Genomic DNA, 22601 nt, shown 5'->3' with positions numbered 1-22601 from the left:
TTACATGAGGGCCGGCTTTTTCTTGACAGACTCTGTGGGGGCCGGACATTAAAATAAACTAAACTAAAATCCTTATTTAGTCTAACATATTCTTGTAAAAATATTATTTCTTTCAAAAATGAATGGAACTTTAAGCTTTTAATAGTGAGGCATTATACTAATCACCTATACTACAGCCAGCCACAAGGGGGCGATTGAGATATGTTGGCTACATATTTCTGGAGCCCCCTTGTTGTCTGTCACTGAGTTTGATGCTAGTAAGCTGCATCATGATTGGTCAGATACACAGGCAGGAAACAGATCTTTTATGTAGATTCTCAGAGACCAATCTTGCACCTTAAAGAGGCTTAAAAATGCAGCTTTAATCAAGACAGGAATGATAAGTTGTTTTTTTTACCATGCCAAACTACAGAATTAAAATACCTGAAAGTTGCTAAATTGTAGGTTTTATTCAAACTTTAAGAAAAAAGTTAAACAAAAGCCTGCCATATTTTTTCCTTCTCAAATTTTCTGAATTAAATGATCCTCCATGGGCCAGATGGGAAGCCTCATGGTAGCAACACATCTCAAAAAAGTAGGGACGGTGCAAACAAAATGCTGGAAAAGAAAGGGGCACTAATGAAAAACAGCTGGATGAGCTTTTTGTAACAAATCTTGCCACTATAACTGGCAGGATGTCTGTCCGTCTGTATCAATTTGCATGATACACCATTGCTCCAAGTGTCCTTGATTCCTCTTAGAATTCTTCTTGGGTGTACTAGCTTGAAACTGGCGCCATAGAAAAATCTTAAATATGTACAAATTTTTAAAAAACCTTTCGCTTCAGTTTGCCCCACTCCCCTTCCCCCTGATGCCTTTGCCATCCTCTCCTCCCTGTATAACACATACGCTAATTCGCCATGGTGTCAAAGAGGAGAAGGCCTTTGCTCAGCTTCATCAGTCTGCTGTATAGGTCTGCATTGGGAGTGGGATCCTGCAGGACCCAACGCAAATCTTGAGGGAGCTGGCGGTAATGTTTAGAAATGTTCAGAGCAGGATTGAGAAAAGAGTCCAGTGCAGGGCTCTAGTTAGGTTAAATAGGCACAGGTCAATCACAAGACTAAGTATAAAAGAAGCATTTTAGAGAGGCAGAGTCTCTCAGAGGTTCATCAATCGACAAAGCACACAGTCCATAATATCATCAAAAGATGCAGAGAATCTGGAGAAATTTCTGTGAGCAAGGCACAAGGCTGAAGGGGCCCTCAGGGGCCACTGCAATAAAAAGAGGCATGGTTCTGTACTGTAAATCACTGCATGGGCTCAGGAACACTTCCAGAAATCACTGTCTCAGTTCTAAAGCCCGCATCTCTGATGGTATGGGGTTGCAGTAGAGCCTATGGCGTGGTGACGGTAATTTTCTGTTGTCCAGAATGGTTGTGTGTGTCTTTGTTTGACCGTGCATCTCTTTTGGATTAGGGTCCATAAACTATATTTACACCAGGGCCCAAAATAAACTTGCTATGAAACTCCTAATGAGTCACTGAAACTACTTAGTTTGATTCATGTGTGCTCATAGATGAGAGGGTCTGAACAGCACAGCATTTATCAGTGTGCTGCTCCTGTGTTCATCCACAAGATGGCAGTGTTCCCCTAATAAACCATGCAAACTACATTATTTATGCCCTCACTGGTGTTCAGCATGAGTGGATGTGGACCTGCTTAAGGGTCCACTCATCAGTTGTTATGTCATTACAATAAAAAACTTAAATATTTATAAAAGTCTGACCACAGAATCGTTATTTTTTGGAGCTTTTAGGATTGATTTATCTAATTAGCATTTAAAGTTACCAGGTCTTTATTTTCTTTGTGCCTTTTATTATCCACATGCTGCTGTGATCTACACTCACCATCCACTTTATTAGGTACACCTGTTCAACAGCTTATTATTGCATTTATCTAATCGGCCAATCACAGGGCAGCAGCCAGTGGATTTAGGTATGTAGACATGATGAAACCGACGTGCTGAAGTTCAGATCTACTGGCTAAAATGCCTCATTTATGGCAGATGTCAGCGGTCAGAGGAGACTGGTTAGAGCAACAATAACTCCAATAATTACAACTGAGGTATGCAGAAGATTATCTCTGAGCACACAGGAGGTCAAATCTTGAAGCAGATTGGACGTTTTCTGACTGGGCTGATCTGAGTAGGTGTGCTCATAAAATTAAAATAAATAAAATTTATTTACCCGGTCTGATTTCTGCTAACATTCACATTAAAACAGCTGATCCTGCAGTATCCTACTGATGCTTTATTCCAGTATAGGTGGGGGCCGTGGCCCTTGAAAGGGCCCAACGCTTAGCAAAGGATGGAAAATTTTGTGAAAGACTTTCTCACTTAAAATATAGGGTTAATAAACATCACATGTTGCAACACCTAAGACAAAGGAAAGTGTGATGATTCATGTCTTGCCCTCTGTTTCACCTGTAAAAGGTGAGTAATTAAGAAGCTACACCTGTTTTGACGTGACCTACCTGTGTGAGAAAGCTTTTAAAGTGCTGAGCGATCAATCAAGATTAAATTTTAAAAAAACATTTCAGCCTGACCACAGCATAATTGTGATAAGATAATTACTTTGCCACATGTTTGTTTTATTTCACAGGCTTTGACACCTGGTAATTCTTTCAGAGCTTGTAATGAGATTTTGGTGTTAAAAGTGACTCTCCATTGAATAAATCACTCAGTGAGTAATTGTGTTTTATAACTGTGACCTGAAACCGATCCAGAGTTCAGGACCTTAGGTAAGGGTTGGAACGAAGACCGACCGGTAGACCGAAAGCTTTGCCTTCTGGCTCGGCTCCCTCTTCACCACAACGGTCTGGCTCAGCGCCCGCAGTGCTGCTGACGCTCCACCGATCAGGCTCCCGTTTGACACCTGAACTCCTTCACCTGAGGCAGAGACTCACTCCACACCTGGAGAGAACAATCCACCGTTTTAGATCAGTGTTCATTTTGACAGCAATTTTTGGTTTTGGTCTTTTGCTTAAATACCTTTCAACTTTAGTCACATTTTAGTCAATTTAACCCTTTAGAGCAGGGGTGTCAAACTCAGGCTATCTCAAACTTGGACCTTCTATACCCATGATTTTAAATTTCAGCGTATATTTTGACCTTTAAAATGCCTGATTTTGAATTCTATCCCATATTTTGACCTATAAAACTTGTGTTTTTATATTTACCTTTTAAAAACTTTATTTTGACTTTTAATAATGTGTTCTGACCTGTTTAACTAATAAGTTTGACTTTCTTTCTCAGATTTTGAGCCTTTAAATTTATAATTTGGACATTTTTAAATCTCAAAATCATGTATCATCAGTGCTAAGGTTTTTTTTTCCATATTTCATTACTGGTGAAAACGAGGTTGATGGTTTATGGTTAAATGTAGACCCTGTTACGCTCTCCAGTTGGACCTAAATTCAGAATCCGGCTCCTGCTGTGACTGAGTTTGACACCCCTGCTAAAGAGTTTTAGTCGATGAAAACTAAAAAACATTTTAGTCTTGATTTAGTCCATAAGAAGTCCTCACATTTTAGTCACCCTTTAGTCCAAGCGTTTACTCTCTTGCCTAAATCTGGTACCAGACCATAGTACTGTGTTCTCTGCACCCTGCCAAACCTCAGGTCCCTGCTTTCTACAGCTGAGAGGTAAAAGAGATACAGATGCATTGTTTTTGACAGATTTACCCATAGTGGAAAAATGTCATGGGTTTTTATTGTCTGAAGAAATCTAAACTACATTTTAGTCTAGTTTTAGTCTTCAAAGATCTATTTTTGGCCAGTCTTAGTCTAGTCTCATGGAAAAAGGCTGTTAAAAATTTATATTCATAGTTTTCATCGATAAAATTAACACTGGTTTAATAAAGGTTAAATGATTCTGAAATCACTGTGAAAAAATTTGAATAAAGATTCACCTCACAATAAGCCAAGATGTTAAAACGCCTTCATAAAAGTGCTAAAACGCCGCTAAACTGTGCTTTTCTGGCTGCAGCAAACTTCCCTCAAACTGCCTGCTTAAAAAACATCCCCCTCCCTGGAGTTCTCCATCAAACTGAAGCTGTAACTTTGTGCTCAAACTTGTGCGTAGCCTCAGATGGCCGCGGTGAGGTGGGAGGAATATTCATGCTCTTCTCGAGGAGATAACAGAGCAGAGAGGAGGCCTGTTGTGTGTCTGTCTGTGGGAGGGGAAGGGGGCTCGCGGAGAGGAAAAAAATCAAACCCACCCAGAGCTCTTCATACGTCACTGTTCGCATCACAGATGTTCCCACAGACACTCAGTGTGGGTTGTGGGCCGAGGCGTGTGGAGAGCCAGTATGGCTTCGACTGGCTTGTGTTTTTTTGGACTGTGTGGCGCAGCATTAGAATAAGTAGGCCTGCTGTGTGCGTAAACGGAGACTCAAAATGATATTTACAAGTTTTCCTTTGAGTAGGAACCCAGGAGAGAGGAGATGTGAGGCTGCTGACCCTGATGACTCTTTGTACATATTTATTTATAATCTATGGAAAACAAACACTTCTCACCTTCAGGTCAAAGCTTGTGTGCAGGAGTGGAAAGATAAATAACATTTACTCTAGTTCAGTGTTACTCAGCCCTCCTCAACCAAAGAGCCAAATTGTTGAAAAATACCTTTGCAGGCGCCACGATCTAAGTAGTGAAAAGAGGCAATAAAAATAAGTTAAAGCTGGCAAAATAGGTGAAAAAGCTGCAAAAACATGGCCAAAAATGAGTGAACAGGGGTAAAATAGGCAGAAAATGGCAAAAACCGGGTCAGACGTGACAAAAAAATGTGGAGAATTGTGGCAGAAATGGGTGAGACATGACAAAAATGACTTACAGGTGGCAACAATGAAAAAAAGCAGTAAAAAAAGCAGGGGAAAATCAGAGAAAATAACTAAAAATGGCAAAAAGCAGCAAAAATGTATGAGAAAATGAGTGTAAAATAACTAAAATTGGCCAAAAGCAGCTGAAAGGTACAAGAAAATGAGTATAAAATAACTAAAATTGGCAAAAAGCAGTACAAAGGTGGAGGAAAATGGGGAAAAGTGGCATGTAATAACAAGAGGCACCTTAAATGGGCAAAAAAAATTGTGAAAAGCAGGATAAAAAGGCAAACTGGTGAAAAAGGGCAAATATGGGATAAAAGTGGCAAAAAAGGGTTAAAAAATGGCACAAAAAAAGCAAATAAGGGCAATGAAAATATACAGACAAAAATAAAGATTGACAATTAAAGCCTGCTGTATAAGTGTGGGAAATAAATTGCAGTAGATAATTCTGAGGTCAAAGTTTCCCTTTTTAATGGTTTTTCCGGGGGAATAATATTTGAAATTTAGACATAAAAGAGCCACAGATCCTCACAAAAGAGCCACATGTGGGTCTAGAGCCACGCGTTGAGTATCACTGCTCTAATTATTGTTATTGAGCAGCTTTCTGAGCCGGTTTTAAAACAGGGATGCTACTTTTACTCACGGAGATTTGGGGAAAAGGGTTAGACTTTGATATATTTTAAAGTGCATCTTCTACTGAGACAAAAAATAAACACTAAATAATAAAAAGAGGAGCCCAAAGAAAACTGCTGACCTCTTTTATTCAGGGTTTCCTGAGGGCCCAAGCATCTAAAAACTAAACTAAAAAAGACAGAAATGACTAAAATGTGACTAAAACTAAAACTAAGACTAAAATTGAAAATAGCCGCCAAAATTAACACTGCATGACACCTGATTTAGGGGCTTCTACATAACTAGCCTATAGTGGGTGTAGTGAAGGGGTGGCGTCTTTTTTCCTAAAAGGGTTTTTTTATGCAGTTTCTCCTCTCATTTTTGTGAAAATGAGTTTCAAGGTTAAATTTGGACAGCTGTATTGGGAGTGCAGTGCAAACCGAGAGCCAGCAGTTTCATTGTTGAAATTGGGAATTGGGAAATCAGAAAATTCCTGAGAACAAGAAAAAGGATGAAGTAAAATCAGAAACAAGATGTTGGCATGGAAATTTGTTATCCTTGTAGGTGTGTTGGCAAACTTTTTCACTGTTGCATTATTTTACTCTTTATATAAAACTCTGGTAAATTCAATTTTTGCATAGAACAATGACAATGATGTGTGTTTGTTTCTAAACATAAAGAAAGAAAGGCATTTAGATGACTTGTACTGACAAAGATGGACGAGAAACTCACTTTTTTGCAGCCAATGTGAATAATTCATTTTCATCAACACGTACAAACCTGGCACATGTGGAATGAGACAAAACACATGCTCTGTTTTCCTGATAAAGTCAAGTTCTCCCTTCATAAAGCACTTCTCCTTGTACATTTTAATAAAGACTACAGTGAATTGTGTCATATTTTGCTGGTAGAAACATTCAGTAAGACAGCAGGGTTTAAGTTTTGTTGTGAATTGTCAAGTACAGGCCTAAGTCCTGTATGGTGACACGCCAGATGGATTTGTTTCACACATCCATCTGGAAAACCTTCAATACTAGGCGTTTGGGAAAGGGCAGAGGATTTGGAAAAAACTCGGAGATTGATTGGATCTGTCACATCTTTACGGGCCAATCAGAGCAACAAAACGCCAGATGTAGCTGCGACCGAGGTGCGCGTGCGCAGCTACCGAGGAATAACGCCAACCATGGCGCCTGTAGACATGTCAGTACACGACTTTGTCAAAAAGAAAACAACTCACTGCTGTTCTTTGTTCTTTTAATGGAGAGATGTCGTCAAGTTCTGATAAAACTGGCACTTTAGCAGCATCCACGCTAATCTCTTCCTCCATAATTGCACCAGTCTCTTGGCGCTGCTTGCTTACGTCATGACTTCGCCGTGTCGGAAAGTACTGCCCCTCGTCGCTGATTGGTCCTGTCACTTTCTAACCCGGTCCAAACAGTTCAGACAGGAGCTTTCCAAGATGGATTCAACAGTGAGAAACATGGAAACGGGCGTATCCATCTGCTTTTCAAGGTTTGAAGTCCTGCACATTTATGTTTAAAACTTAGACTACAGTCTTTTCACAGCCATAGGCAGCCATTTCATTTGTTGGGTTGGTTCAGAATTATTGGCTGTTGCTATCTAAAAGGGAGACGGCTTATTTATTTGAATCTCCAGCTTTGTTTCATTAACAGAAAGTTTTGTATTTGCTACTGTAGATTGCTTTAATCAAGAACTGTGAATTAGACTCATATGGCTGTAAAGTAAATTGCAGAAATAATAAATTTTAGCATGTATTTTTTAAATTCATTTGTTCCCAAAAGGTTTAGCGTTATAATTTTGAACAACCAAGGGGTTATACTACAACTATATGTACAACTATATAACATTATCCCCATTTTTGACACTTCTTTTTGACACTTTTATCCTGCTTTCTCCTATTTTTTTTATCATTTTTCCATCTTTTTTTCTGATTTTTGCCAATATTAGTCACTTTTCACACATTTTTGCCACTTTTGGACAATTTTTGCCACTTTCTGCCCTTCTTTGCCCCCTTTTTTCCACTTTTCTCCCATTTGAGCTGCCTTTTGAAATGAAATGCCTTTTTTTTGCCCATTTCCCCACCTTTTTGCTGATTTTTGCCCATTTTAGTCACTTTTCACTCATTTTTTTGCCTCGGTTTTGCCACTTTTGGACCATTTTTGCCACCTGTTACTCTTTTTTTTAACCACTTCTCACCCATTTTGCCACTTTCTGCCCATTTTTGCCACTTTTCTCTCAGTGTTTGTTGCTTTTGGCCCATTTTTTAAAAACTTTTATCCTGCTTTTGCAATTTTTTGCCCCTTCTTGCCTATATTTTGTTACTTCTCACCCATTTAAGCTGCCTTTTGCAGTTAAATTCCTACTTAGGTCCCACGTTTACATCCTTTTTTCTGATTTTTGCCCATTTTGGTCACTTTCCACACATTTTTTGCAACATTTTTGCCATCTGTTACTAATTTTTTTTGCCACTTCTCACCAATTTTTGCCACTTTCTGCCCTTTTTTACCCCCTTTTTTTCCACTTTCGCCCCTTTAAGCTGCCTTTTGCAATTAAATGCCATTTTTTCCCATTTAGCCCAACTTTTTTCTGATTTTTTGCCACTTTTTGACTATTTTTTGCAACCTTTACCTTATTTTTTTAGTCACTTTCCACCCATTTTGACCATATTCTGCCCTTTTTTGCCACTTTTCTCCCAGTGTTTGCAGCTTTTTGACAGCTTTGCCACCCTTAACTTATTTTAATTGCCACTTTTCACCACTTCGATTGTGCAAATGTATTTTTCAACCCTTTGGCTCTAGTTGAGCAGGGTTGAGTAACACTTCACTAAATGCTAAGAAAAGTAAATAAAACCACACTCTTAATTATGGGCTTCTCAAGGGCCCCTTACTACTGTGGGCCGGGGTAATCAGTACCCTTTTCCCCCCTGTACTACACCCCTGGATGAGGCGATCAGCTTGGATGCAGCTGTCACTGTGTGCTGAGCACAGAATTAAACATGGGGTTCCACAGGGGTCAATATTCAGCCCACTGGTGCAATTAATCTCCATTTTTGTTGCATTTTCCCTTTTCCCAGTTCCCCTTGGTTTTGCACTTTCTACTAGGGCTGGGCAATTAATCATAAATTAGATTAAATCGCAATTTGGCATGCTGCAATTTTCAAATCATAGACAGTGCAATATTTCCTTAACCTGAAAAGTGTCAAAATAACCAGTTTGATACAATCTTTTTTTTATGCTTTACACATCATTCAAACATTCAAGTGTCTTTTTTATTTTTATTTTTTTGACAAAAATCCTACTTTTCTTGCTCATTTATTTATTTTTCTTCATCAAAATGAGAATAATATGAGAAATGATCACCCCCTTCAATATAGCAATTGATATCAAATTGGTTATACGAGCCAAAATCGCAGGATGATATCTTTTTCTAAATTGTTTATCTCTAGTTTAACTTATCTAATATTGTGCTTGTTATAATATAGAATGATTTCTTGCTTATGTTTGTTGAACAACACATAAAATGAGGAACCTAAATAATCGCAAATTAAATCTCAATCGCAATATTGTGGGAAAAAAATTGCAATTAGATTATTTTTACAAATCGTTCAGCCCTACTTTCTACTGTCCTAAACTAAGAGTAACTGACTTCCTCTTTAAATATAGACCTGCTTTTATTTGAAAAGTAAATACAGAGCTTAAGGTGGATTGAACCTTATGACATCACCTTATATGGAAAAAGGAACTTGCGATGGATCTTCAAGGAAATGAGAAGTAAAAAGGTAAATGTTTGATGGCTCAAGGTTCAGATGACTCTGACTCATCCCCTGAGCTGTTTGAGAGTTTCCAAAGTGAAACGAGACCACTGTGGCTGCAGAGAGATGCTGACGTGGACTAAACAAAGACTGCTAAAGGGACAATAAAGCACGAGATAAATCAGTGCACTAATGACGGCTGTGATTAATGTGGTGATGCTGACAGCCATTTTTAAGAGGGTGGAAAACATAAAACCAAAAACATGGCTTTACTTTGTTGAAGTATTCCCACCAGTGGTTTAGGGCAGTGGTTCTCAACGTTGGGGTCGGGACCCCCATGGGGGTGGCGAGACACTGAGAGGGGGGGTCGCAAGATGCCCTAAAAGAACAAAGAAAATTTACTAAATTACAGTGTTGCCACTTTACACCAATTTTGCTCATCTTTAACCTGTTTTTATCACTTTTTCCCACCAATTTTGCCAATTTTAACACATTTTTGCCACTTAAATCCCATTTTAAACTTTAAACTTTATCAAATTTTTGCCACTTCTGACCAATTTCTGCTACTTTTAGAATACAATTTCAACACCTTTTCACAATATTTGCCATTATTAACATAATTTAGCCATTTTTTAACCCTTTTATTTCTGTTTTTAGCAAAAGGGATTTTTAAGAAGGCTATCTACCACACAAATGAATAAAAAATGTACTTCCTTTTTGTAAGAGTGGTTATTTTTCAGGTTAAAGCTCAGGCGGCCTTGTCTGCACAAGATGCTTGACTGTGCATGGATGTGTTCAACCACCTTCAGGTTCAGTGGGGGTCCCCAGTCTCTTGCACCTTTATTTTGGGGGTCCTGGACTGAAAAGGTTGACAACCACTGGTTCAGGGATATCAGAAGTTGTCTCTCTTGCAGTCTTCCACCCCTGTTCTGTGTTTTTTTAGTAACGTTTCTTTCCTATCATGAATATTTAAAACAGACTGCAGTGAGAAGACAACATCCCCTGAAATAAAGGTTTCTCAATAAAAGGGTTCAGAAAATGAGAGCCTGCGTGGGCGGGGTGTGTGATCATGGCAGAAAACAGAGGAGTTGTTATTGGTGGAAATGAGACTAAACTACGTGTGAGATGAAAGGAGGTTAAAGTCTTATTTCTCCAAAACAGGCTGGTGTGAAACCCGCAGACTTCTCCGCGTTAGAAGTGGTTTCATATTTTCATTTGATGCTTGTTTTTGTTCGTCTGGATCCCATGAACACCTTCACTGACCACCGAGGCATCTACTGACTCATTCACCCACTCCACGCGGGACTTTCCTCTGCCTTTTGAGCCCCTGCCTGGTGGCGCGCGCATATTTCTCCTCTGAAGCGTCCCGCCGGAATGTTATCCTTGGCAGCTCGCGCTTCTCCACGCGGCTACACAGATGCTCCCGCGCTAAGGACGCCCACGCCTTCTTTCATTACCCACCCCTCACGCTGAGACGCCCCCGACATTCCTGAAGCTGCTGTCACTTCCCCTCGTGCGCGGATATTTTAACTGAACTGCCATTTCAAGCTCTGGCACACGGTTCTCGATCATGGTTTCGTTTAACAGCCCACTTTTGACATTTTTATCTCCTTCCGCGTGATCTTTGGCCTCTACTTCCTGATAGCAAAGCTGCTCTTTGCTCCCCTCGTGCATGAAAGTTGCTCAATAACTAAAGGAAATTCCGCCACCCTCACGAGCCTCGCAGGTTGTTATCGATACAAAAGAAGGAGGGATCGATTTTTACCTGGGCGGGGGTTCCCAGAAATCCTCCCCTGTGACGCAGTATGCAGCAACATGCCCGTAAATGGACATGCCCGTGCGTAATAAGGAAAGGCCTACGTGCGTGCGTGCGTGCGTGCGCTACGCTCTCTGCGTAAAAAAGCTGAGAACAGAGTGTGCTTGGTGGGAGTTGGAATAACTGTTATGAAATGAAGGAAACTGCCTTATATGTGGCTCTGGTTTGATTTACATTATAGTGTATTATAAAATAAGACTGAAGACTCAGTCTTCAGGAGCTTTAGCGCACTTTTGGACATCTGGATACCTGATTTTAGCTCATTTTACTACATTCTTTCAGTTCCTATTTTGGCTAAATGTAATTTCCTTCCTTCCTTCCTTCCTTCCTTGTATCTTATATTTTTAAACATTTTATGTAAATATCTTTTATAGCTCTAAATGTTATGTCTTGGGTTGCCTTGTGCAGTGGTTCTCAACCTTTTCAGCCCAGGACCCCCAAAATACAGGGGCCATAGACCAGGGACTCCCACTGTACCTGAAGGTGGTTAAACACAGCCATGAACATTCAAGAATAGTCATGTGGAGACAAGGCTGCCCATAAAGAGGGATAAAGGGGAAGGTTTCTGGGATCCAGCCAAACTGGAGGTCAGCAAAATCATGGTCTGTTGGGAAGTTAAGCTTAAAATGAAATAACTTTTGTTAAAAACATATTTAAAATGGTTTTAAAAATTGCTTAATTAGTGAATAATGGCAAAAAATGGTGAAAACGGTGTTGAAATTGGATTTTTAAAGAATATAAATTGGTTAAAAGTGGCAAAAATGAGATAAAAGTGGCCAAAAAATAACCAAAAATGGATTGAATTGGCAAGAATGGGTACAAAAAGTGGTAAAAATAGATTAAAAAGTGGCTGTAACGAGGCAAAAATAGGCAGAAAGTGGCAAGAATTGGTTTAGAAGTGACAAAAACAGGCAGAAAAAAGTGGAGGAAAGGGTATAAAATTGACAGAAATGGGTTTTAAGTGGCAAAAATGTACTAAAATTGGCAAATCTGGTGCTAAAAAGTGATGAAAAGGGTTAAAAATTGGTAAAATTGGTGTAAAGTGGCAACACTGTAATTTTAAAAATATTGGGTTTTTTTCAAGGCATCTGGTGACCCCCTCTCAGTGTCTCTTGACCCCCAATGGGGTCCCAACCCCTAGGTTGCGAACCACTGGCCTTGTGTATGAATTGTGCTCTTGAAATAAACTCACCTCACCTTGCCTTGGCTATACCGGTCTAGGGTCGGTCTCAAATGAGCTGAATCTTCATGTGAATGATGTGAGCCAGCCCCCATTTAAGAGGCTTTTTCCACTTCTTGTTGTGATTAAATACACAGCATATTAACGGGATGATCTTGGCGCCACACTGCTTGGCCACAGGCACGCTTTTGGTGGCATGGTTTTGTAGCAAACAACATGTAAAGTGGTGTTATTCTGGTAATTATGTGGTTTAGTTTAACTATGAGAAAGAACTGCAGGGCTCCAAAAGTCCAAGTTGCACCAAAGTACAACTTGGGCTTTTGGAGCCCTGCAGACATTTTTCTTCCTTATTTCATGTTTTTCTTTCTGCTCAGCACTTGCCCTCTCCAGGTTGGAAGTGCATCTTAAGACTTTCCTGCAACAAGTTTAATTGTAATGAATAATTAGAGTAAGAGTCAAGCACCAATATGAACCACAGGTCAAAAGATTGCTGAGTTTGTCTGATGTTAAGAAGCCAAAATGGTGCCAAATCCAGAGCCGTTTGGGATCTTATCACTGCAGCTTAGTCAGATGATCCGGATCACCAAAAAGAGCTGGATTACCATCACTAACCCAGTGAAATGAGACTAAACAAACACTTGATCGTTTCATTTAAAGACACTTTACTTAAATACACATCACAAATAAAAAAAGACAGTGTAAACATTGGACATCATCGATTTGTCTGGATCAACCAGACAAACCAAATAATTTACAGAAAGAATAAATGCAGCATTGCATGACAATAGTTGCAAAAGTACAAAGAAATACAATAATCATTCCCATTTTCTACCATCAGTAGAGCAGACTCTGCTCAGTCCGGATGCTGCCCTGTTTAAATGGTTCTTTGAGTGATGTCCAGCATCCCGAAGTACCATTTCTGTCAGTCTTTAGCGAGTCCTCACACACAGGCCTCAGTGCTGACCACACATCAGCTGTTCTCCCAGTGCTGCATGCAGATCATGACTCCAGTGTTTTTACTTTCAGTCTGTTTTAGAATTTTCAGTCTCTGCTGTTTAAAACGCCTCCATCTTGCTCGTGAGCATCAGCTGACAGCCGCTGCTCACGTGCGTCAGGACCTTCTGTTTGAGCTGGGCCACCTGATCTCGGAGCACGGACGCCGTGTTGGACAGCCCGGCGTTGTCGCTCTTCAGGACCTTCACCTTCTCCTCCAGCCGGGCGATGCGCTCCAGCTTGCGCCGCCTGCACTTGGTGGCGGCTAGCCGGTTCCTCAGCCTCTTGCGCTCAGCCTTGATCCTCTCCTGGGTCTCCAGGTCGATGGGGGACATTGGGGGAGAGCCGTCGCTGCTGAGGAGGTCCGGCACGGTTTGAGGTTCCTCTTTGAGGGCCACCAGCCGCTGCGGGTGGATGCCTGAGCCCGGGAGGGAGTGCTGGAAGGGCTGCGTGGAGGTGTGCGGGTGGCTCTGCTGGTGTGGAGGGAGGTAGCTGATAGTGGCTGTGGGGTAGCTGGAGGAGAAAGGAGAAGAGGAAGGTTATTATCACTGACAAGAATAAGGAAATGATAATGTTAAAAAACTAGAAATTACTTCTAACTAATGAGCCTGTGCTTGCAAAACTACATAAATAATATATAAATGTCTTTCTATCACATGCATTTGCTTACAGTATGTCTCCAGCATTGCAATTTTAATTTTGCATGATGCTGGCTGCAAAAGTTACAACTTTTGCCCCTTTTTTATGCTATATTCTAAATGATAGTTGCTTATATTCTTTCCATTAGCCATTTAGGATTCATAAACAGAAGTAAAACCTATCAAATCTGCATAAAATGCATTTAAAGCTAAAATGATATTTTAAAAATGGTCGAAACTGATATTCACCTTGCAGAAGAGATGGTGGTGTTGGGGCAGTATGCACTCAGAGTGGTGTAGATGGGAGGCTCAGGCTGCAGGCTGGAGCCGAAAACGCTTGATGGCGCTGCAGAACACGTCGTCACTCCTCCGGCTCCGATGGAGACGTTCGGAGGAGGCATCTGGTTCATCTTGTGCAGCTCGTCCAGAGCTTTAACGAAGCCCTCCGCGAACCCCTCCTGCTCTTCAGTGATGCCCCGGTTGTAGAAGTATTGTCCGGGGGTGGGAGACGTGATCACCCCGTTACTGTTTTGGATGATGAGCCTCTCCAGCTCCGGGGACGCGAGCTTCAGGGACCCCACGTCCTGCTGGTACGGCTCGGGCTCTCTCAGCTGGGATTTCAGGTTGCGATAAGGCTCTGTCAAGTTCAAATTCATATTCTGCTTTAGCACTTTGTAGTCGTGCATGGCTGCATCTGAGTGGCCGTAAGCCAGAAAAGAGTCGTCATGATAAAAAGGCTGTTCCATCTTTGTAGACATGTAAAAAATGTGAGCTTACCAGCTTCTTTTAGAAACACAGTGTCCGTTAATCAACAATGTCAGCAGACACAAGCATCAACTCAGGCACAGGCGTCTCTCTTTCTCTTTACTGTGTCCCAAATGAATTAAAAATCACTCCAAAAGGCGAAAAAGTCCAAAGTCCGAGTGCAACCGTCGCTCAGTGTTAATGTTTGTGTCCAGTGTCCAGTTTCTGTTTCCTTGATCTGTCCTCTGAGGGGAATCTTTAACTCTCAATCCTCTGTTGCTGTGGTGCTCTTGGGTACTTGTTGAGGTGTGTTCAGAGAAACCGAGTTTCCCCTTTTTATAAAGGCATGAGCACGCGCTGGCTGCCAGAGCGAAGCTGCGCTCTGATTGGCCAGTGGGGCTTGTTATCCCCGCCCCACTGAGGGAGACGTCAAGTGACGCTAATGCCGGGAAGAGGCGACTGTAAACAAGCCTGTAGGCAAGACAGAGCACCGAGGAGGGACCACAACGGAGCCTGGTGTCACAAATAGAACCGTATACCTTACTTCAGCATCTTTTTACACATTTACAACCTGAATAAGCGGAGGGAAAACGAAAAGGCTGCTCTTTTAACTCTCTTCATTTGTGAATTTCCGCTGTTAAACCCCCTAAAACAAGCTAATTTTTAATGTTTACGTCAATTCAAATTTCCCCAGACTTCCATACAAGTAGAATCACCCGTTTGTTTCTGTTTCCCTATCCTTTAGACGTGAAAAACAGCCGATACAAAAGACCGGACCACAGCAGAGGAAGTTCTCCGACCTTATATGGGCATGATGACGTACAAGTTCCTCTCCGGGAGAACCGGAAAGCCACACCCACCCGGGCCTCATTCCAGCAGCAATCCTGCTCCTGTCTAAACCCCAACCGAGTGCGAGTTAGTGAGGGACTTTCTGTCTCAGCAGGGAGAATACATCTGTAAACAATAAAGGGTAGAAAACCTCCCATAGAATGTTCGTTTCCTGTGTCTGACTGGGCGTTAAAATCTAGTGACAGACACTGGCAGGGAGTACGGACATAAATGGAGCAGGCACAGGTACATTAAAGGTATTTAATAAGGGGGAAATAAACATGAGACTAAAGGGGTCTGGACACAAATGCATAACCAAGATTAGAGACAAAAAAAGCCATAACAATAAAAAGGTTAAAGACTGAGACACCCAAGGTTAAGGGTAACTACAGTGCCTATGAGAAAGTTTACACTTTTGTTGATTTTTATTAATCAATCACAGTCAATTTGGCCTTTTTAAAAAAAAAAAAAAAAAACCCTGTTCAGTGTCAAAGTGAAAACAGATTTCTGCAAAGCAATGTCAATTAAATAAAAATACATAAGGAAAAATAAGTGACTGCTTAAGTATTCACCCCCTTTAAAGTGACTGACCTAATTCAACTGAGGTCCAGCCATCTGGTGCTAGTAGTCTCACAGATATTGAAATGATCACCTGAGTGAATGTGTCTCAGTGATTGTAGTATGAAGACACCTGTGTCTGGAAGGTCCAGTCACTGGGTGATCAGTATTCCTGGCTACCATTACACCATGAAGACAAAGTCAGGGGATGGATACATTTACATGGTTCAGTCAAATCCATCTCAAGAAATGGAAGAAACATGGCACATGTGTAAACCTGCCTAGATCAGGCCGTCCTCAAACTGAGTGAGGCCATCAAGAAACCGATGACTACTCTGATGTTTCACAGTATATTTTTGCATTTCATAAGGTATGCTTTGGTGTCATAACAAAGCTTGTGCAATTCATCCTTTATAATTCCAGCTAAAACCAGTAAAACAAAAAAGCCCCTATCTGGTAATACCCAAATTAAACTGAATGCTGTGTGTGAAGCATTTGGAGTACAAGCACAGACAAGGTGTCTTTAGAAAGGTAACACTCTGAAGTTTCTTCCCAAACTGCCAGACTCACTGAATCTTCTACTGATATTTAGTAATACAACAAATAAACAAACATACTTTTTCCTGTCTGAATTTGTATTGATAAACAGACCTGTATGTGACTGTAACTGGGCATTTTTCACTTGAAAGCTCAACTGGACTAAAGCATGAAGCCTTAGCTAGTTCAGATCCAAAGCTGATAAGAACAGAACAAAAAAATGAGGATTTTACACCTTTTTTTATGAGGAAAAGTCTGAGTGTTTTAAACTGGAGCCTCCAAAAGGAATGGTAGAACATTTGTCTATATAGCATTGCTAATAATTGCTTGGAAAGACATTATTACAGCAAATTCAGAGGACGATTGAGACAACAAATTTGATATTATCGAATCAGTCCATGCATCTTTATGGATGTAATAATGTTTTTAGACTTCTTTAGAGCTTCTAATGTGAGCTGTCACTGATGTTATAGTTTGCTTTTAGCCTGAGAAAAGCACTAATAGTGTCTGCTCTGGTGGTTTTATCCTGGATTGGTTGACATGGTCAGAACCCTGAGAATCACAGCTTTCTAGTGTTGTAGAATATATGATATATTTATAAATAGTCTTTTGTAAATAGTGGAAAAGTTAAGAAAAAAAACAGCTGCTCATCCATCAGTGGGCCCTCAGATTTTAAAGAGGTTACATCTTTTGTCTTCTATGAAATGTTTTTGTTTTATTAATCTTGTTGCAAACATATGAGTTTCATTAACTAGTTCTGGATCTCCTAACATGGGGGCTGTTGCTGATTTAAATTTTTATGTGTTTTTTCATTAATGTTTTTTTTGTTGTTGTTTTTTCCTGATGTTGCGGGGGCTGCAGCTGAGCGAAACGTTATCTGCAGTTAACCTTCAGAGACCCCATACTGGGATGTCCTTCTACTGCACTGGTGTATCTTTTGTTGATCCTCTTGGTTTTCCGTAACAGTCTGAGTACTTGTGCTCTTATCATATCAGATGTCCTGGTTTCTTCTTGAACAGGATGAGAAAATACAGTAGAGGAACATTTGCATACTCATGTTTGTTTTGTAGACTACATGTAGGGACACATACAGTGTCTTGTTTCAGTTTCTTTTTGCCGTGTATTGTCTTGTTCTTGTTGCTCTTAATAGTTCAACAATTACCAAGGGATCACATCATAGCAGACTGTTTTGTCTTTTGAATTTTCTCAATAGAAAGAGGTTAAAAAATAACTTTAATGTGTAAAGTGATGCCCTAAATTTCAGCTTTGTGTCACAATGCTGTGGTAATATGTGGAAATAGTCATATTAGGAAATGAAGTCTTAGATGTCTTGGCCTCTGAAAAAACAATCCTTTATTTTCCTCTGTGAAGGATTTGTGGTTTGAACAGCACACAGAGGAAGGAAATGTGATTCCTCAACGGTGCACCTGTCTCAGTAGTGGAGAAGGGAACCTTTGTCTGCTGTTTATAATTCTTCCAACGCCCACGCACACAAATGCCTCCAACGATGTATCCCATATCCATGCACAGACAGAACGAGTCAGGTAGGATGCTTCGCTTCAGCGGGCGTTTAATCCTCTGGCTGCACCTGAGGTATAATGTAAGATCATGTTCAACAGTCGTTTATACCAGAAAAACATCAAAATGTAGATGTGGTGGAGACGAGGCCAGAGGAGAGTACACAAGATACAACTGAATAAAAATATAGAAACAAGTACAGGATCAATATGGATGTCTTACCTTTTTTTATATCTGATGTACGCCCACACATCTAGTCCTTTTCACTGTCTCGGCTCAAATATGCTCTATTGGAAATTCTGGCAATTAACTGCCATTAAAGCAATCATTTGACAGTATGACTTATTGATACTACTGCATCTGCTCTGTGTAGCCTATCTATAATAACAGTCATACTTTGTCTGCTCATTTCAACCAGCTATAATACTTTCAGCTAAGTATTTCAAATATTAAACACGACTTCTCCAACATATTTCAATTTTCAACCATTAGTTTAAACTAACTGCTGTTCAGCCATTGTTTTAATCAACAGAAGAAGCCATACTTTAAGCTAATTATTTGAAATGTTTACTTTTAGTATGGGCTAACTTATCAACTGTAAGGCCATTAATTGGAGCTAGCTACTTTACCCTTTTAGCTAATACTGTAATCTTACAATGTAAATGGTTGAGGCGTTACTTTAAACTAACAACTCAAATTTGAATGATCCCTTTAAGCTAACAACTACAACTTTTTAGCCATGACTTTAAGCTAGCTTCTTCAATTTGTAACAATAACTTGAGCTAACTATTTCAATTTCTTGTGCTTCCTTTAAACCAGCTACCACAACTTTTTAGCCTTTAATTTGAGCTACCTAAAACAGCCTTTAATAACTATAAGCTAAATATGCTTATTTCTACCTTCTGTGAGCCACGACTTCAATTTTAAGCCTTTTGATTTATTGTTGCCACGACAAATTTAAACTCTTACTCTCAGCTAATTATTCTGATTTCTAGTGCCTGCTTTTAGTTAGCCACTACAACTGTTTAGCCTTCTTTAAACCAGCCACAAAAATGTTAAAGCTATTACTTTAAGCTAATTTTGACAATTTCTTGAGCCTTCTTTGAGGTAGCTTCATAAATCTTTTAGCTTTTAATTTAAGCTAAGCTAACATACTTCATCAGATACTAGAAAACAGTTATTCTAATTTCAAGTGCCTACTTTTGAGCTTTTTATTAAGCTGAATTTTCACATTTTTTGTGCTTACTTTAAGCTAGCTACTTCCATCTTTCAGCCTTTGATTTAAGCCAGCTTCTGAAACCTTAAACGTTAATTTAAAGCTAACTTTTTAAAATTTAGTGCTTACTTTTACCTTGCTACAACTACTTTTTAGCCATTACTTTCAGCTAGCTCCTACAACTTTTTAGCCATTACTTTTGGCAAACATAAACAACTCTTTAGCCATTACTTAGAGCTAGCTTCTACAAATTCTTAGCAATTATTTTGAGCAAACATAAAAAACTCTTTAGCCATTACTTTGAGCTAGCTCCTACAACTTTTTAGCCATTATTTTCAGCAAACATAAACAACTCTTTAGCCATTACTTTGAGCTAGCTTCTACAACTTTTTAGCCATTATTTTAAACTAGCTCCTACAACTTCTTAGCAGTTAATTTTAGCAAACATAAACAACTCTTTAGCCATTACTTTGAGCTAGCTCCTACAACTTTTTAGCCATTACCTTAAGCTAGGTTCTACAATTTTTAAGCCAATACTTTAAGCTCGTATTGGATGGCAAAATTTCAACATTTCAGTTACTAGTTAATGCTAATAACTTCAACTTTTAAGTTATTACTTTTAGCTTGGTAGCTTAGCCAGCTTAGCCATGACTTTAAGGTAAATATACTGCTGAGTTGTCATTACTTTAAGCCCAGGGTGTCCAAACTGTTTCCATTGGGGGCCACATACAGAAATTTTAAGGATGGCGTGGCCACTTATATAATATCTCACCTCATTATTAACATTAGTAAAACTATTCTAATGTTGGTTAAGATATGCTCAGTGATAAGGCATGCTTAAATGGCTAGTTGATGGCTGACAAGGCAAATGGCCAATCATTTAAAGGATTTTGGGGAGACCAATCAGATTTCAGGGGGCCAAGTCAGTCTGGCTACCAGACATCATTGGTGCTGCTATTTGCTGCTGTAATCCATTACACCATTATAAATCAAGACATGTTATTATTTGTTTCAAAAATTTTTTCTATTTATATTTTTGTCTCAATTTAGTCCTAAAAACAGCCGTAAATCCTAGTCAAAATGTTTGTTTACAATATTAGCATGGTAGCACTGCCTCGATTCAAAACTAAGAAGTATAATACAGTGCAGCACAAGCTTCGTGCTCTATTGAGGGCTATATTTAATTTATTTTAAAGAATTCTTGTTTAGCAAACTGTATCTAAATGTTTTTTCAGACTTTCAGCCAAAAAATCCAACCATGTAATGCTTAGCAAGCTAAGTATACCAACAATTTATCACACTTTTTTGCCAACTATGTAAGCTGCTATCATTTTAGTTGACTTTGTCAACAATTAATAGCATTTTTAGCTAGGTTTATACACTTTTTAACATAGGATTTTACCTGTTTATCACAGTTTTAGCTCACAGTTTCCACTGTTATTCATACCTTTTACAGTTTCAATGGTTTAATGTACCTTAAATAACAACTTCAGCTGTTTAAATGCTGCTTAAAATGCTTAAAACTCCAATTACCTAATAACAAGTTCAAGCAAAATACTTAAGTGTGTCTGTTCTGCTGTTAAGTTTTCATACGAAGTTGCTATGTGTGGAAACAACTGCCTTGCTGGTTATTAACAGTTAAGTCAGGATTAACGTCACGCCCATTTGGAAAACAACTTAGAAGTTCTATCGTCCTTGTCCCACATAAATATTATTTTTTTAGAACATAATTAAAGGCACCATTTTATGATTTTTCAAAATGTAGACCATCAATTAAGACGTGAAATTTGAGTAAACAATACCAGACCCAACAAACTGCCAAAACAAACAACAGCGTCATCATATTTGCTTGTTTCCTAATAAGTGCAGCCACACCTTTTGGTTATTCAACCTTCATATTCTCATCCAACAAATATTACAGAGCTTGTAAGTGACTTTCTCTGGGGAAGGGGGCCTGTTAAATCTTTCTACACCCTTTGGCAGCAAACAGTCAAACTACCCTGTAACAACATGTATGTGTAGGGAAAAAAGCACATATGTAGATATTTGCTCCAACAGATGTGTTTTTTTATGTCCTGGCCTGAAGGGAATAATCCTGTTAGGGCAGAAGTTACTCAACATGTTTTTAAAAACGTCACAGAAAGGAGAATGCAAATCTTCTTGACATGATTTGGAGGGCTTGCAGAAGTGTGACATCACTTGCAGGGTCTCCATGCCGGATGATAATAGCTTTAAATCAGGTAATTCTCTGGCATTTGGAGCGACTATTTTAATTCTATGCCTTTTTGTCAGTATCCATGGGAATATGAATAAACAGAGGAAAACAACAGTTCCTGGCAGTGTTATGCCTCCACTTTGCCACCTCCCTTATAAATTCTATTCTCTGAGCAGCTGCCTGTCTCTGCTGCTGCTCAGGCTTTAGTTTTATTCAGCGTTGCGGTGGAGGTTGACCACAGGTTCACTGACATTCTGGCAGAGCACCACAGTGTAGGGTCCAGAGCGGTGAGTGTTTACGGGAACACTCGTGAGGTGGCAGCGTGCCACGGTGCCAAATGTTCGTCAAAAACACTCCCAACCAGTGGGAGAGAAATGTGTGAACGCTGAGGCAGATGTACGATGTGTTATAGATTCATATGTGATATTGTTTTTGTCCTGAGCAATCAGTATTAGTCAGCCCATTAATTATAAACAGGAGTGCTGTGAATTCTGGGTGGATTCAGCTGCAAACAATGGCATTTGGTGAAACATTTCAGTTATCAGGTTTTTTCAGCTGAAATGTGGCCGGTATCTTAGTCACATCTTGATCAGTCACATCTTTGTTTAGTCTGTTTAGATATAGAGTCCTTCTGTGCAAAGAAGTACAGAAATTCCTCCTCTTACTTCTGCTTTTCCCCCACAGACGTCCAACTTATCAGCAAACACTATTTAGTTTAGCTTAAATGGAGAAGAAAGGCTGTGGTGAGTTTTGAGGTCGTGTAATTGTTGGAAATCTTAAAGGAGAGGGATGATGATCAGGCCAGATGACCTGACTTCTGCCTTCTGAAATCGAATCAGATCTTCCTTGAGTCAGAGTGGACATTTATGCAAAGTTTGAAGAAAATTCCTCAAAGCATTCTTGGGATATCACGTCACAGGAATGGCTTAGATGGGGAAAAAAGCCTCCAGCCTGACTATCAATGGCAAAAAGGTGTAAAAACACACAAATAGCAAAGATAGATGTTGCACAGTGAAGAAAGCAGAGGTGGAAAAAGTGCAAGACTATTTGCTGGAATAAAAGTACAGCTGCTTTGATTAATATTTATTCAAGCAGGAGAAAAAGTGATGGTCTATAA

General features: G+C 39.7%; 1 protein-coding gene and 1 long non-coding RNA gene across 2 annotated transcripts in view; both read right to left on the bottom strand.

Annotated features, from left to right (window-relative positions):
- Nucleotides 1–12882: 12882 nt before the first annotated feature.
- junbb (JunB proto-oncogene, AP-1 transcription factor subunit b) lies at nt 12883–14933 on the bottom strand. Its single transcript, XM_041778495.1, has 2 exons — nt 14118–14933; nt 12883–13743 (listed from the first exon to the last, which is right to left on the bottom strand). Exons 1-2 carry the CDS (start codon nt 14624–14626, stop codon nt 13293–13295), a joined length of 960 nt encoding a protein of 319 aa, XP_041634429.1. The 5' UTR covers nt 14627–14933; the 3' UTR covers nt 12883–13292.
- A 2943-nt stretch (nt 14934–17876) lies between these two features.
- Nucleotides 17877–22601, bottom strand: part of LOC121503795 — an 82799-nt gene continuing 78074 nt past the window's right edge. Inside the window, exon 3 of the long non-coding RNA XR_005991395.1 lies at nt 17877–18123. This is a non-coding gene — a long non-coding RNA (uncharacterized LOC121503795). The remainder of the gene's footprint in view (nt 18124–22601) is intronic.

The sequence above is a fragment of the Cheilinus undulatus genome, linkage group 21 (genome assembly GCF_018320785.1).
Source record: "Cheilinus undulatus linkage group 21, ASM1832078v1, whole genome shotgun sequence".
In the NCBI taxonomy this organism is placed as follows: domain Eukaryota; kingdom Metazoa; phylum Chordata; class Actinopteri; order Labriformes; family Labridae; genus Cheilinus; species Cheilinus undulatus.
This window is presented reverse-complemented; position numbering and strand designations above follow the sequence as displayed.

What these genes read in the sequence shown, in the direction of transcription:
- junbb (XM_041778495.1), bottom strand. Translation starts at nt 14,626, where the DNA reads ATGTCTACAAAGATGGAACAGCCTTTTTATCATGACGACTCTTTTCTG. An exon ending in ACCACCATCTCTTCTGCAAG is followed by an intron (nt 13,744 to 14,117) that starts GTGAATATCAGT and finishes TTTCTCCTCCAG; the next exon opens with CTACCCCACAGCCACTATCA.